This window comes from Typopeltis vanoorti, chromosome 11 (genome assembly GCF_054136105.1).
Source record: "Typopeltis vanoorti isolate ZY-2024b chromosome 11, IOZ_Tvanoo_1.0, whole genome shotgun sequence".
Classification (NCBI taxonomy): domain Eukaryota; kingdom Metazoa; phylum Arthropoda; class Arachnida; order Uropygi; family Thelyphonidae; genus Typopeltis; species Typopeltis vanoorti.
In genome coordinates, this window is record NC_143559.1 from 27278122 (window position 1) to 27295052 (window position 16931).

General features: G+C 35.8%; 1 protein-coding gene across 2 annotated transcripts in view; it reads right to left on the reverse strand.

Annotated features, from left to right (window-relative positions):
* LOC150101396 (alpha-soluble NSF attachment protein-like) overlaps positions 1-11718 on the reverse strand; it is a 209880-nt gene extending 198162 nt beyond the window's left edge. For both annotated transcript variants that reach the window (XM_090400554.1, XM_090400553.1), the window contains exon 1: positions 11548-11718. In XM_090400554.1, the coding sequence (XP_090256680.1) occupies positions 11548-11639 (92 nt within the window). In that variant the 5' untranslated portion in view covers positions 11640-11718. The remainder of the gene's footprint in view (positions 1-11547) is intronic.
* Between the last annotated feature and the right edge of the window lie 5213 nt (positions 11719-16931).

The window sequence follows — 16931 nt, forward strand, 5'->3', positions numbered from 1 at the left end:
TCTTTTAGGATATGGATGATGTAATCTTTACCGAGTACCTCCAAAAAGATGAAACTGTTACAGCAGCAGTTTATTCAACAGCTCTGAAGGAAGTGAAAGAGGTTTTGAAAGAAAAATGCCATGGCAAACTGAGCAGAGACATTATTTCTGAAGGACAATGCACCTGTTCACACTGCTCATGAAACCCAACAGACAATACACAACTTGGGCTTTCAATATCTGCCTCACCCACCCTATTTGCAAGACCTGATCTGACTAGTTCCTATTCCCAAATTTAAAGAAACTTGAAAAGAACAATATTTACTGCAGATGAAGTCATATCTGCAGCTGAGGACTGGTTTGTGCAACAAGGCAAAGACTTTTTTTCTCAGAGGATTGCAAATGAAGCAACAGCGTTGTAACAAGTGTATAACACTTCATGGGGAATATATAGAATAATGTGTAAGTTACATGGTTCTAACGCAATTCCTTCATGGTGATTATTACTTTTCAGCACACTCTTATACAGCCATCCAAGCCCAATCTGTTATTCATTATCAAATCTCAACTGGCATACTCTTACTACAGTTAACTGAATCTTTCAACTGTACATGTTGCAAGTATGTCTTCTGTAAGAAGGATAACCTTTGGCATGACATATCATGCCAAAGATTATCATGACCTGGATCTCCTTTATATTTTCTGCTTTGGTTTCTTTGCTAAAATAAGAGAAGGTTTCCTTGCTTTATTTTGTTGCCTTTTTCTAATGCTGATCTTTTTTGATGATCTCTCTCTAAAAGTTGATCATATTCAGTCTAATCATCCAAACAGTATGATAATTTTCCTTCAAAATTTTCACAATTCTGACTGCTCTCCTTCTCTACCTTCACAGACCAAGCTGAAAGATATGCTGAATTGGTTGCTATCAGTAATGATCTAATGTAAATTGTTAACCAACCTACCAGAATTTCAGATACTCCCAACATCCTGGACATCTTAATAACTAGTTCTCCTTCCGAATACAAAGCTGACAGCTCTCCTCTTGGCAACACTGATAATGTTATTCATTTTCTTTTCCAAAAGATCTTCCTCTCAGCCATTTATCATATGTGCTAAAATGGTATCAGTTAGGATGACCAAGATTTTTATGCCTCTTTTCTATGGTTCAATTATTCTTCTGCTTTCCTGATCTCAGCACCTGTTCTGATCTATTAACTAAAATAAAAGCCTTTATTCCCCATTGCATTCAAAATCCTCTATCCTCATTCAAGCCTTGGTTTTCCAAAAATGTACCAAAGCTGTCCAGGTTAAAAATGCTGAACATTCCAGCCTCTCACCAAGTTTACACTATATTATTCTATAAATGTGATCAATAAGAATGCTAAACCAGATTTTGCACTGGGCTCAATGCAAAAATTTTTCTCATGTTCAACTGGCAGTCAGGCCTTCTGATCTCTTGCCATAGCTGTTACACAAAACTTCAGTTCCACTATGTTTCCACGTCTCATCTTGATCAAACAATAGCAACATTTCCTAAAGATAAAACAGAACAGATCTCTTGGCATCAGCCTTCTCCTTCAACAGCCTGTTCAGACAACCAAGGCAAATTTTCCTCTACTATTCTTATCTTTTGTCAGAAAGTGTTCCATAGCTTTGATACTCAGAAGTGTTCCATAGCTTTGATACTCAGAAGTCTTCCAAGCCAGATGGCATTCCTCCAGCTATACCAAGAGTTGCCTTCACAGCCTTCTTTCCAAGTTGCTATCTTATATATCTCTCTCTCTTCTACCGTTCATGACTGGACTGCCAGGTTCCATCTAGCTGTTCAATGCATGTCATGGTGGATGGTTGCATCTCATCTGATCTTTCCATCAGTGCCAAAGTAACCAAGGCTCTGTGCTTTCACCTAACTCTTTCTTCAATACATTAACAATCTTCTCTCACTAATGTCCAATCCTTTTCCTAGCCTTGCTGATGACACTAGACTCCATTTCTCTTCACCTTTCATAAAGTGTTGTAATACTTAAGCTTCAAGATCTTCTATGGCCAATACCTTAAGCAATGATCTTCCAGGACATTTTGAAGGGTAGTGAAAATTTACTAAATTTTAATGCTACCAAAAACAATCCCATCCTTTCAAGAAAAAAGACCACGGTCACTTTTGATGTTCTCCAAACTAAGATCAGTTTTGCTTTTTGTGGTTGACTTTCACATCTAACCTATCCTCGCACAAATATATATCACATGCATAGCCTCTTCAGTCTCCAAATATTTTGGAGACTGAAGAGGTTATATTTTGTTACATTATATTTTGGCTGTAGACATTTTTCAGGAAGATATTGCTGATAACTTTTAATTAATCTTTAAGTGCTTGTTCAATGGAGCAAATCTTCAAAACTCTGTTTTTTAGTGTTAATGACACCTAGTTTTTGTGTTGGGTGGTGGTAAGAGTTTATGTGTATTTTTGTGTATATTGGCCAGTATGTGTAGGCTTCCAGTAAAAAGTGAAGGAAAGACTGCCAGAAGGTAGATTATGTGACATCTAGAAAAAGGGCAGAGACATCAAAATCAACTAATAAATCACCTTTTTCCAGTTTGAAATCTTTAATTTTGTTTACAAGTGTTGTGTACTTTCAATATAGGAGAGGGGAATGACCAACCGACTGCTTGAGTGTTGATGCTAGTTTCCTGACTAGATGATAATTCCTGTTTATACCTTCAACTATCCCTCAAGGGTTCACTTTAGTGAGTACTGATGCTGGACCATGCCTTATTTCATGTAATATATATCTGTTATATTATCTGTAGACTGGTGGTCCCTACTCTTCTTTCTTTCTTTCCTTTCTGCGCCCCCTCCCCAATCTTTCCTATATTACTTTTCTTCATCTCTTGCAGTTTGTTTAGCCTTACTTAGTAGGCTAAACAAACACAGAAGACAATAGCAAACCACTTCTATATACATTTTGCCAAGAAACTCTTATGAACAGAGGCTGAAATTTTGCTGTAAAATGGGACTCCTAGGTCAGAAGTCACTAAAATGGGAAACAGCAACGACGAACTTCCAATGAAGTTAACAAGGATGATGAAGCTGGATCAAAGCAGTCTGGAAGTTCAATTTCTGATAGAGTTAATCTCAGAGGAAGACACCTCCGTTTTATCGATTAATATAAAACAGGAACATGGACTATAAGAAGTATTTATCAAATAAAACTGAAACTGTTAACGAAAGAAATAAAAAGAACTCAAGTTAAGATGTTTGGAATCAATGAACGGAGATGGACAGGAATGGGTCACTTTGATGATTTCGTGATGGACATGAAATTTTTTTAATTATTATTATCTAAGAACTTCAGGGAGTCAAGGACTCATCGAGAGAGGCTATGAATCGCCCAAACCAGCTGTCATACCTTCCCTTAAATTCATTCACACTAGATGCACTCACTATGCCTAAAGGCAAACTATTCCACTCACTCACTGCTCTCTGGGAGATAAACCTAGCTCTTACCCCTTTCTTGACTGCGAATAAATTTAACTTCCATAGATGCCCTGTGTTCTCTCCCCCACCTTCTATATAATGAAAAATTTCATCTTGATATTCTATAACACCCATTCAAAAGTTTATAGACCTCTATCACATCACGCCTCTTTCTCCTCTTAACCAGAGTCTGCAATCCACATACTCACAATCTGTCCCCATAATCTGGAAATCTTTCTAACTCTTCTTTGCACCATTTCCACAGCTTCTTTATCCCCTTGGAACCCAGGAGACCAAATCTGCACACAATAATCCAGGTGTGGTCTTATCAAATCCTTATATAAAGAGGCAAAATGATTTCCAGTAAACAGTGAAGGAAAGACTACCAGAAGGTAGATTATGTGACAAGTATATCTAGAAAAGGGCAGAGACGTCAAAACTGACTAATAAATCACCTTTTTCCAGTTTGATGCCTTTAATTTTGTTTAGAAGTGTTGTGTATTTTTAATATACTCACTGCAAATAAATTTAACTTCTATAGATGCCCCGTGTTCTCTCCCCACCTTCCATATAATGAAAAATTTCATCTTGATATTCTATAACACCCATTCAAAAGTTTATAGACCTCTATCACACCCACTGTATATCCTTACATGTCAAGGTTTGCTTCAACAATGCAATTATTCTCCAAGTTGTATGTGCAACTTTTGCTATGTGACCTTTGAACTTCAAATTTCTATCCAGCAACATGCCAAGATCCCTTGCCTCCTCAATTTCTTGTAGCATAACCCCACTAATATAATATGTCACTGGAATACCAATCATGCCAAAGTGCATAACTTGACACTTACTAAATTAAACTGACAGCCATTTTCCTTTGCCCAAATTTCCAGCCTATTCAAATCATTTTGTAAGTGCTGAGTATCAGTAGTATTCCTGATTGCCCTGCCTATCTTCAAATCATGCAAACAATTGCACATCTGATGTTAGACCATGCCTGATTGAACAATAATGGCCCAAGGAATGAACCCTGAGGCACACCATAGTCACCTTAAATCTGGCAGATTCACACCTGCTGTATACCAATTTTTGATATCTGTCTGTCAACCATCCCCTGATCCAAGTCAAGAGTTTATATTCCAATCCCATATTTTGCAAGTTTATTTTTCACTTGGTTAGAGTATAATAAAATTAGTTTAATCCTTTATCCAAGTGTGAGCAAACAAAGTTTGCACCTGAAAGTATCTTCAGGACTGGGGTAAGGTGGTACAACACCAGGGCAACTCGTTGCAAAGGTGGAGCAAGCTACCAACACTCCTATCTCAGATATTTTGCAGTTTATGCAACAGCTTTTCGTGTGGTATCCTATCAAATGCCTTAAAAAAATCCAACATTACCATAGTATATCCATTCCCTTCATCCAACTCAGCCATAATACTGTTATAAAATATGGGCAAATTGCTAAAACATGACCTTCCTTTAGTAAACCCATGCTGCTCCTTGCAGAGTATAGCTTGCTTGTCTACCCATTTCTGTATGAGAGTTATCAACTTCTCTGAAATCTTCACTACCACACCAGAGATACTGATAGGTGGGGAGTTAGACACATCAGTTTTTGCAACACCCTTGTACAATAGAACTATCATACATTTCTTCCATTCGTGTAGTATCATTCCTGAGCTGAAACTCAAGTTATACAAATATTGTGAAAGGCGTAGCCAATTCGGCTGAACATTCCTTTATCAAATGGACAGATATTCCATCTCTCCCTATAGACAAATTCTTATCCAGATTATGCAACTGCTCTTCATGAACCTCTAACTCCTCATCCAATGTAGCACTGTGCGGCATGTTACATACACCTGGTTGATATATCTTAAAAATGTCAGCACGCATTAACTGAACAATCTCATTAGCTTCCGACACTCAAGTACCATCTGCATTCAATAAAATTATTCTTTCACATTCATTCTTTCTTTCGCTTGTGGCATAATGATAAAATTCTTTTGGACTACCTTTAGCTTGCATAGCCAATTTCTTTTCATACTCTGATTTAGCTTTCTGCACAATACTTGTTACTTTTCTGGCCTGAGCTTTATATATTTCATAACTCCTCACACTCTTATTTTCATGATATTCTTTCGGCATCATCTTCTTTTTGTGGATCTGGACATGAAAACCTTCGAAGAAATAAGGTAGCATTCAAAAGAAGAGAATACAGAAAATACATTTTGGGTTACAACCAAGTGTCCGATAGAATAATTCTAATCAGAATAAAGGCATACCCAGGGAATGTTACACTCATACAGGCGTATGCACCCACTATAGATTCAAGTGAAGATGAAGGTAGAAAAATTTTACAGCAGATTGCAACAAGTAGTATACATTACTGATAAAACAGACTTTCTTTTGATATTAGGTGATTGGAATGTAAAAGTGGGTGAAAAAAAAAAAAAAAAAAACGAGGCATCACTGGAAAATCTGGTTTAGAGTGAGGAATAAAGCAGTAGAAAGGATGTTGGAGTTTTGTGTTCGAAACAGTTGCTTTACTGCAAACACTTGCTTCCAACAACTAATAGAAGACTGTACACATAGACTTCACCTAATGGAAAATACAGAAATCAGATCATATTGTTGCCAGCAGAAGTTAGAGGAATGCTATGCAAGTAGTGAAAACACTATCTGGAGCAGATCATGAATTATTGATAGGTGAAGTTAAATTGAAATTAAGGATTAATAAGAAACAAAATCAGATTTGACTTAGATCCTATAAATGAAGCATTTAAAGTAAAATTTGGAAAGAAATTAAAAAGTCTGGACAAGACAGGAAGAAAATTAGAACTATGGGAAAAAACAAATATACAGTCACAGAAGCAGCAAAGAAGACTCTTAATAAAGAACAAGAAAGAAGGATTGTAAATGGCTGTCAGAAGAAGCTATTCAAATAGCACAGGAAAGAAGAAAATGAAACTTTGGAGAAACAAAGAAACAGACAACTGAGTGCAGATTTCCAAACACAGGCTAGGAAAGATAAGGAAAAACATCTAAACAAAAGGTGCAAGGAAATTGAAAAAAAGCAATTGTATGGGTAGAACAAGAAATCTGTTTAGAAAAATAAATGATGTTACAGAGAAGTTTATCCCTAGATTAGAAGTTGTAAAAAGTAATTTGGGTAAATGTGTGATGGAAGAAAAAGCAGTGAAAAAAAGATGGACAGAGTATGTAGAGGATTTGTACAAGAAAGATAATATTAAAAGGCAAGAATTTGTTGAGGAACCCATGATAATGAAGAGAGAAGTGATATCAGTAATGGAACAGCTGCCAAAAGGAAAAGCTCCTAGAGCTCTTGGTGTCAAATGGAATTATTGAGAGAACCTGCAGATGAAGTAGTGAATATATTGACTGAAATTTGTCAACAGGTTAGAAAATATACTGGCCTACAGATTGGAAAACATCAGTTTTCATCCCCAATCCCCCCCCCCCCCCCCAAATGCCAGAGATTGTAAGAATCACAGAACCATCACTTTAATTTCGCATGCAAGTAAAGTTATGCTGAAAGTGATCTAACAAAGGCTGGAGCCATATGTCTGAATAGAGAAATGCCACAAGATCAGGAAGGCTTTAGGAGAGGTAGAGGAATGAAAAACCAAATGGCAAACATGACATGGATTATGGAAAGAACAAGAGAATTCAGAAGAAAGCATTCATCTGTTTTATTGATTATAAGAAAGCTTTTGATTGTGCAGGTCACAACAGACAGTGGACTGTAATGAGATAAATGGCAATGTTGCTGAATGTGTGGTGGAGATACTTAATGAGCAGTTCATAAAGGTCTTTCAATCTTGTGAATGCAACTTCATGGAGAGATTGAGAGCAGTAGATGATGGTGAGGAGAGATTGACTGTAAGTGAGCAAGAGGTGTATGGGGAATTGAGTAAACTAGATGTTAATAAGGCTGTGGGACTTGATAATATATCACCACGTATTCTGAAGGAATGTGCCAAGGAGTTAACACCTGTCTTGACATATTTTTTTAATACGAGTCTTGCACTCAGTCAAGTCCCTAAGGAGTGGAAGGAGAGCAAGATTGTGCCACTTCATAAAGGAGGTGATCGAACTCAAGCATCCAACTATAGGCTTATCTGTGTGTCAGGTGTTGTGGTTAAGTTGTTGGAGAAGCTTGTGACAACTAGGATCCAGAGTTGGGTTGACAACAATGGTATTATCTTTGATGGACAGCATGGATTTGCTAAAGGCAGGTCATGTTTTAGTAATCTACTTACTTATTACAATAACGTGACTGCTTCCTTAGACAGAGGAGAAGGATACACAGTAATATATAATATTTAGATTTCGCAAAGGCTTTTGATAGAGTACCTCATGATAAATTGATAGTCAAACTAGAGCAGATGGGGTTCGATATTAGATTAGTGCATTGGATTGGAGACTGGCTATCTGATAGGTATCAACAAGTTGTGTATGGGGGAGCGATATCCAGGAAAGTCACTAGTGGGGTGCCTCAGGGGTCTGTTTTGGGATCATTACTGTTTAACTTGTATATTAATGATATAGGTGAAGATTTGGATGGAGATATTCAGTTGTTTGCATGATGATGCAAGTTGGGACAAACCATGAAGAGTAGTGAAGATGTTGTGGCCTTACAAGAAGACTTGAATAAATTGAGTGATTGGGCATGGAAATGAGGATGCAAGTTCAATGTTGCAAAATGTAAGGTTTTAAATTTTGAAAAACAAAGAGGGGATGCAGAATTTATACTTGGTGAGGATATATTGTTGGAGGTAGAAGAAATAAGAGATCTGGGGGGTGATAGTGGATAAGGATCAGAAATTTAGAGGACACATAGCCAAAACTGGAGATTCTGTTTTTGAGTCTTTGACTCCATGAGATCTTGGGGTAATAATAATAATACCTGAACATCTAATTCTCTTATCAAGAGAATTAGATGTTAAAAAATAAGAAAGCTATATGACAACTAAAATGTTACAGTAAAAACAGTCTTTGGAGAAACAGACAGTGTTTGAGTGGAAAAAGGGGTGCGGCAGGGTTGTATATTGTCACCCTACTTTTTAAACATTTATAATGAATGTTATGAAAATGGCTGATTTAGACAAAGATCCAGCTGGAATTAAGATTGCTGGCAGAAAAATAAATAATTTAAGATATGCAGATGATATAACCCTCACAGCAGAAACTAAGGAAGATCTGGAGTGGTTGATTCTATTGGTTAAGGAGGAAAGTAAGAAATCCAGGCTTAATTTAAACATCAGCAAAACAAAAGTGATAGCTTCTGGCAATTTAAATGAATTTACAATAGAGGGAGATAAAATAGAAAAAGAGGGAATAAAACAGAAATTGTTGAAAGACTTACTGGGGAAGAATCGGAAATAATGGTAAATGTGAAGATGAAATTAAAAGGATAGTAATGGGGGGAAAAAGCAGTGTTAAACCTGAAAAAATTATGAAATATAGAGGTGTTAGTAAGGTAACGAAAGTTAGAATTGTCAAAGGAATGGTATTTCTAGAAGTGATGTAGTAGTAATAAAGCAAATTGATTCATTTGAATTATAGGTGTGAAGGAGACTATTAAGAATCTCATGGACTGCAAGAATCACCAATAAGATTCTAGAGAATATAAAGACAGAATGCTCTTTGGAGGCAATGATTGCAAAACAGAAGATGACGTACTATGGACATATTATGTGAACTGATGAATCATTGGAAAAGGCAGTTAAATTGGGAAGATTTAGGGAATGAGAAGAGGAAGACCACAAAGGAGTTGGATGGCAAAATAAAAGAATTTACCAACTTCAACTTACTGAAAGTAAGGACAAAAGGCTGAGTAGGATGGAGAGCCCTTGTTCACAAGATCACCAAGAGTTGAAAACAACTGGATGGTACATAACAAGAACAACATACCTTGAACTATCAGCTGATTGGTACGTTCTGCTTGTTAGTAGTCAGTTTTGACATCTCTGCCCTTTTCACAAATGTCCCAATTTCTCCAACATAAGAAATTCCTACCATATATCACAGCAAACTCTGCACGTATACTACATGCTGGATATTTTGTGTGGCAAAACACTTTCTACCTATAAAAAGAAAGCACAACCATGACCTCACCATTTCTCCCTATACACAAACCAATTGCTAATTTTTATATGGAAGGTTTTGAGCAACTTACTTTAGATTACTTCATCACAATTTAAGAGTTTGTTAAAGCACTCTCTCTCTCTCTCCACCTGTATTTCACCTCTTTTGACTAATGTTTGTCCATTGCTAATGTTGATTACTGAAGTTTTTATATTTCATATGTGGGCCTGTTTTGGGGTTTAATTTCATGAAAAAATTGTCTAGTGTTATTTATTGGTATCTCTGGATTTTATCTGTTTATGTAAAATTTTTTTTTCTGTTATCTGATTATTTTATTAGCTTCTTTGCTACTCTCTTTGTATCTCTGAGCAGCATGAATATCAGTTGGGTAATTAAGCCAAATACTTTATCTTTTTTCTTTACTATCAGTTCTCATTCTTCATTAAATCATTTTTATGTTGTATTTTACTTTGAATTCCAGTTGAGTTTTCTGCTACTACTTATATGCTATCCTTGATACAATTCCAGATGTTTCCAATATTTATTCTCTTCTAGCTACATATTTTTCAATTTCTTTTAATCTACACTAATTTGCTTCTCCATTCTGTTTTAATCAGTTTATTAATATAGTATTACAGTTTATTTACATGTACTGAAAAATATTTACTGTTTATTTTAACCTTAAGAATAGTACCAATTAGAAAATGGTCACTATCATAAGCAGCCCTTCTGAAGCTCTCGATATTCAGAATGCAATTCCTGTCTCTTACTGATTACAACATGGTCTATTTGATTGAATTTATGGCCATCAAATTTCCATGTTTGTTTGTGTATATTCTTCCTTATAAACAGTGCTGCTTATTATTAAATTTCTGGATGCAGCAAATTAATTAATCTTTCTCCATTAATACATTATTTCAATTGAATTGCTTGCTCATACTTCACTGCATCCTGGAGATGGCAAATCCCTACTGTTAGTATCTTGTTTTACCTTATGCTATTGATGTTCAACTGGAATGAAATCCAATCAATGAACACACTTCAGGTAAGGTAAAGCAATCCATATGGTCTCTGAACCATGTTTTAGAAATGGTTCATGTCTTGTAACATGATACATTAGACTGAGAGAAGTAATTAATACAAGACAGATAAAATATGAACATTTTTCATGTGATTTAAAACAATGTTCATGGAGACTGGTATTGTTATGCTGCTGCACTGGTATCAGGACACTTAATATGTGCCAAAAAACATCTTTACACCATGTTGTACTATCCTCTACAATGAATTCAGTCATTCCCATTGCTCACTATACTCTGGATTTTTCAGTCTCTCTCTCTCTCTCTCTCTCTCTCTTCCTCCTCAGTTGTCTATTGCCAATGTTCCTATGTCTGCTGTAGTAGCAGTTACTCTTTTCCGGCTGATAGAAGTAAACGTCGGTGTAGCTGTCTCCTGCTGTATCTTAGCCCTGAGAGACTCATTATCTTGGATCAGCATATACTGCACCACCACAGAACTCAAGACATGCTGTTGCATATTACTGAACTGAATGGCCAGCACATACTGTCCTTCTGTATCTACAGATGAAAAATCTGTAGCTTCTGTTAGTAATGAATGGAGACCGCGTATAAATCAAATAACATTAATTAATTAAATGACAACCTGTGCTTCGCTGATGAAATGACTTCAGGAACGACTATTCCTTTCATCTAACATTGCTGCAATCATGTAGACATCAATAGCTAATCATTTTAGAAATATACTTCATGCCATGCCTTCTGCGCCGAAGATAACGTTTTTACACATTCGCTGAGCGTAAGCCTGAAGAAACGCGCTCTCTTACAATTCAGTAACTATTATTTGCGGGTAGGGGAGGCTCCGGATTTCGTTACCTTTCACCGAAATGCTCTCAAGAAAAAGTTTTGTATCATTCTTCATGCAATATTATTATTCACTTAACAATGAATTAATTATTTGCTTACCGAAAAAGTGAACCCAAAAAGCCCTGGGATCCTTTAAGCTTTTTTTCAGCATCAGCAATCAGCTGCATTGCTTTTTGCTCGTTATCAGCCATTGCAGTATAATCCCTGTTCCAAGAAAATTGCTAGATTTGCAGGAACTGACAGTAGTAACTATTACTTAAAACTGTTTGTTATTTTAAATATCACCTCCTCGTGAACTATGCGTCACTAAGACTGCAGACAACGGATTTCGCCCTCTAGCGGATTAAACCCAATACTATCTCTCTATGGTAACGTGTTAAATTTATCATAACGGGAATAGACCATATTGGTCTGTTCCGGTCTCATTATCCATCCAATATCTTTTTTTGAGGTCTACCGTGCCCTCTCTTTCCAATTGGCTTATATTTTAGTATTTGCTTAGGATGTCGGGTGTTGACCATTCGGTTTACATGTTCAATCCATTTTTTGTTTATAATTGTTTAGTTTTTCTTCTATTAATTTTGTTTTTAGTTCTTTTAAAATGTCTTCGTTCCTTTTTTGATCTAATAATGTGTATTTTGCAGTTCTTCTCATAAATCTCATTTCACTTGTTTTTATTCTTTGTTTATCTTGTTTGTCTATTGCCCAAATTTCACTGCCATATAATAATGTGGACACTGCTAAAGTATTGTATATTATAAAGCTTGTTTCTTTTTGTGCTATATTTGGGTTGAGTGTTCTATTTATCAGGCCTATAATCTGTAAAACGTTTGAAGTTTTTCATTTTATGTGTTTTTCTCCTTCATTTAATAAACATGAATTATGAATTGGGTTTTTCTCTCCCGTAGTCCTGAATGGACCATCGGGTCACTCATGGCTGGTAGATGATGTTCTTTGTTAGCCTCCTTTAATCATCTCGGTCTCTTGTTCTTCTTGATGTCAGTTGAGAAAGGGAGGAATTCAGGGACGAATGCTGGTCTTTGAAATTCACGCTTGCTCTTGTTATCATTCAGGGAGTGAGAGGTGTGACTGAAGTCTGATTAGCGGAATAATGAATGTACATAAATTTAGGAATTTATGTACATTTAGTCATACAAATACAACATTTATTTTGCAAATGATATTCTATCTTTTTCAATTTAGCTACTTGAATGCAAATTCTACCCTACGGTTCTTCTTTATGAACTGGTCAATAACATCGTCATAAAAAGTTGGTTGTAACTTAATTTTCCCAAGCAACATGCACACTTGTAAAGGCTGGCTGAAGCTCACTGAATAGAGCTACTTTGACTGCATACGGCCTTGTGTTTAAGACGACGTGAAGGGATCTGAAATGACTATGCGTGCGCATGTGATTTCATGCGCGCGCATAGCCATTTAGCTGAAGCAAACAAAGGGAATAAACTTTATCTTTTAAAAACCAAAATAATAATAATAATAATACATTTTAATGCCAGTTGTAATAAATGGATTTTTTTCTTTGTTTTGATCCTGGTTGAGGTGTACTGTCTCAACTTGCAACGTCAAAGTTTTTTATTAAGATTATCTGAGGAAGAGACTGGTTAATTATTGTTTGTTATTGTTTATTGGTTTAATCGCTGTGTTGGAAGTAAACTGACGCTTGATAGAACAGCAGTAGGATAAGAAATTCATTCACACACATGCACCCGCACGCACGCGCACGCATGCACGCACACGCGCACACACACACAAACACAAATTATTAGGAATATCTATCTGAAATGAAAAACCTGAACAAATATATCGCATCTCATTAAGTCTGTAAGGTGTATTAGGTGCGGATTTCTTGTTCATAGTATGCCCTTAGGACCTATTTACTTATCCGCTACGTGCCTCATGGCACCTAAGGCCGAGATTCTTTTCTTCCAGATATCTCTGCCATTGACAACCAGTTCAGCTTCTCTCCAGCTCTTCCAGCCAGCCATTCTCTGCCAAGATAGTTTATGTTTTTCACCTTACCGTTTTCCTTCTGGTATCCATGTCAAAAACACTCTAGGAATCTCTCTACTATCCATTCTTAGTATGTGTCCAATCCATTTCCATCTGCATGCTTTAATTTCATACGTAATCTTTTTTTGCCCAGTCAGTTTATACTATATAAGTTATTGTTAATTTTACCTTGGGGCTAAAATATTTTTAATGTATTACGCAGACGTTTTGTGTGAAAATTATTTGATTCAGCTCTCTGTTATTTCATCAGCTTCTATGTTTCTGATTCATATAACAGTACGGACTTAATACTGCTACTGAAGTTCTTTATTTTGGTTTTATTGTGATTTTTAAAGTTTTCCATATTTTTTTAATTTTCTGAAAGCAGTATTAACTTTTGCCAGTCATTGCATTATAACCTTGTCAGTTTCATCTTCAGTATCTGTATTTGCTCTGAAGCTGGTAAAATTCGAAGACTTATATAAAATAGGTGAAATAATTGGTCTTAAAATAAATATGATAAAAACAAAAGTGCTTAAATTAAACAGCAAATGTCACGATGAGATCCAAATCAATCAGCATATTGTAGAAGTTGACCTCTGTGACATTTGCTGTTTAATTTACGCACTTTTGATTTCTGTCATATTTATTTTAAGATCAACCATTTCACCTGTTTTACAAAGGTCTTTCGATTTTGTTTGTATATCATTGTATTTTGATAATAACAAAACTATGTCATCAGCATAATCTACACCTAACTGTGACATTAATTCCTCTCTTTGTACCTGTAACTCTTCGCAACTTTTAATAATTAACCATAACGTTTCTCTGTAGTGCAAAATGCTTCAGAAAAAATCTATAAATAAAAATAAAAAAATCTTTTTATAGGTATAATGTGTCTCTAAATTCTATGTTTTCTTCAATAATGTTCCTTAAAGTGAAAATGTGATGCACAGTACTCCTGTGCATCACATTTTCACTTTTAAACACACGAACATGCTGGTTTTAAAACCTGTTTTAAAACCAGCATGTTCGTGCCTTAATATCCTCTCAACTTCATTTCGTAATCCTATTTATAAATATTTCAGAGAAAATGTGTGCAGGTACTGATAGGAAAGGACCTCACCTCGATTAGTGCCATGAATAATTCCCCTCCGATTCTCGCATCTAGTCAGATCTCCTTTCTTGGGGATTAAATTATCAAAGCTTCTTTCCGCTTTTCAGGTATCTTTTCAGTCTCCAGCACTTGCTAAAGATCAGTTTCAGTCTGAGGCAGTAGTTTCTTTAGTAGTAATATGCATTTTATTGCATATTATCATTTCCTGAAGCCATTCCACTTTTAATTTTCTCTATAACATTCATGATTTCTTTTCAGATATAGATACTGATGTAACACTTAAATCCATGCTTCCAGGAGATCCTTCCATTACGGAACTTTTGATTATGTCATTTATATGGTTTTCTAGATTTACAATCTCATCAACATGTTCTTTCCATCTTCTAACAATCTTTTTTTCCTCATTTAAAAGCAAACCAGATTTTTCTCTTATTGGATTTATTTGTTTCTTTTCTTCAAGGCATATTTTCATGGTCATCTCGTACACTCTTCCAACGTGCCCTAATGTTGCAGTCTTTTGTACTTCTTCGGTAAAACTGTCCACATGATTTTTTTTATTCTCTCTCTCTCTCTCTCTCTCTCCCTCTCTCTCTCTCTCTCTCTCTCCCCCCTCCCTCCCCCCCCTCTCTCCCTCTCCCCTCTCTCTCTCTCTCTCTCTCTCTCTCCCTCCCTCTCTCCCCCCCCCTCTCTCTCTCTTGCAGATATTATATTTCAACCGGCTTGTCGTTCTGTCTATAATTGCTGAAATGGATTTATTAAGCTCTCTTAGATTTAGCATTTTCAAACACCATTTTAACTTCACACCTTTCTTCTATGAGTCTCCAAATCTTGTCTGCTAACCAGTCCTTGTCCCCCCCCCCTCACTCTTAGCACCCATACAGTCTCTTGCAACCTGATTATATACTATTTTAAAATATTTCCATTGCTTTACAATCGCCTTTTCTGGAATTTCTGCTTTCTTATCTTCTAGCCTCTCGTTTTCCAGAATATGAAATCGGTTTTTTATCATAATAGACACTTTTTTCTTAATTTCATTCATTTTTAATTTAGACTTATCTAAGTTTATCTTTCCTTTCTGATTTGTAATTTTTTTAGAAAGCAGAATAAATCAGTGCAGGCAAAACATTCAGTTTAGAAATAATCGGCACCAGTTTTATCAAAATATTGATTTCCAATCAATATTTTGATAAAAACGTTATGTTGAACACTGCGACGCAGAAGAAACGCTTAAGTTCTGGAAGCAGCTTTGGGATAATTCAAAAGAATATAATAAAAATGCTAACTGAATTACTCATATGGAAGACCTTGTGATGACCAAAGATATGATCCAAAGACAAGAAAAGTAAATGAAAAGCTGGAGTGACTAGCAAAGATGAACTGCATCGATTTTTTATCAAACACTTGCCTACAACTCATGCTCGATTGGCTCGATTGTTCATTACAACAGGAAGGATAGTTTTGAATTTGAAAAACAAAGAAAAGGACCTGTTCCAAGTATTTATCGCCCAGTAACTTGTCTACCAACAACATTTAAATTACTCACTATACTTCTAGAAACTTCGATTAGTCAGTATTTATCACAGCATCAGCTTCTACTATTGAATAAAAGGGATGTTATAGAAAATCCATAGGAATAAAAGACGGTTGTTAATTGACAGAAATGATTTTGAAAAATCCGAAAAACGAAAAGTCAACTTATATATGGGATGGATTTATTACCAGAAAGCATTCAACTCTTTGCCACACACCTGGATTATAAAATGTTTAGAAATTTATGGAGTGAGTAAAAACATCAAAAAATCTTAACAGCTGTCATGCCAACTCGGAAAACTCATTTAAGCAATGGAGATAATCTTGGTACAGAGAAAAATGGAGAAAATCCTGGCCTTGAGATCTCAACACTACAGGCCATAGGATACACCGGGGCATAAGGCTGACCACCTTATCCTGTAAACGGAGTGAGTTCCGATGATCAATGGACCCTCGACACCGCAAGGTAAAAGAGGGTATAAGGAAGATGAGATGAGATAATCTTGGTACAGTGAATATCAATAAAGGAATTTTTCAAAGTGACTCACTATCATCTCTCTTCTTCACCCTAGCATTGATTCCTCTAACATTAATTCTAAATAAAACTAGCATTATATTATCAAACATCAAAGCAGGCAGAAAAATATCTCATTTCTTATATAGTGACCTTAAGCTGTCCGAAATATTACCCAGAGAAACTGGGTCATTACTCAATACAGTTCGAATTTTCAGTGAAAATATTTGTATCGACTTTTGAGCTTGAGAAATGCGTAACATTCTTCATAGTTCGAGGGAAAATATGTTCCTACATTAAGGATTAAGGGAA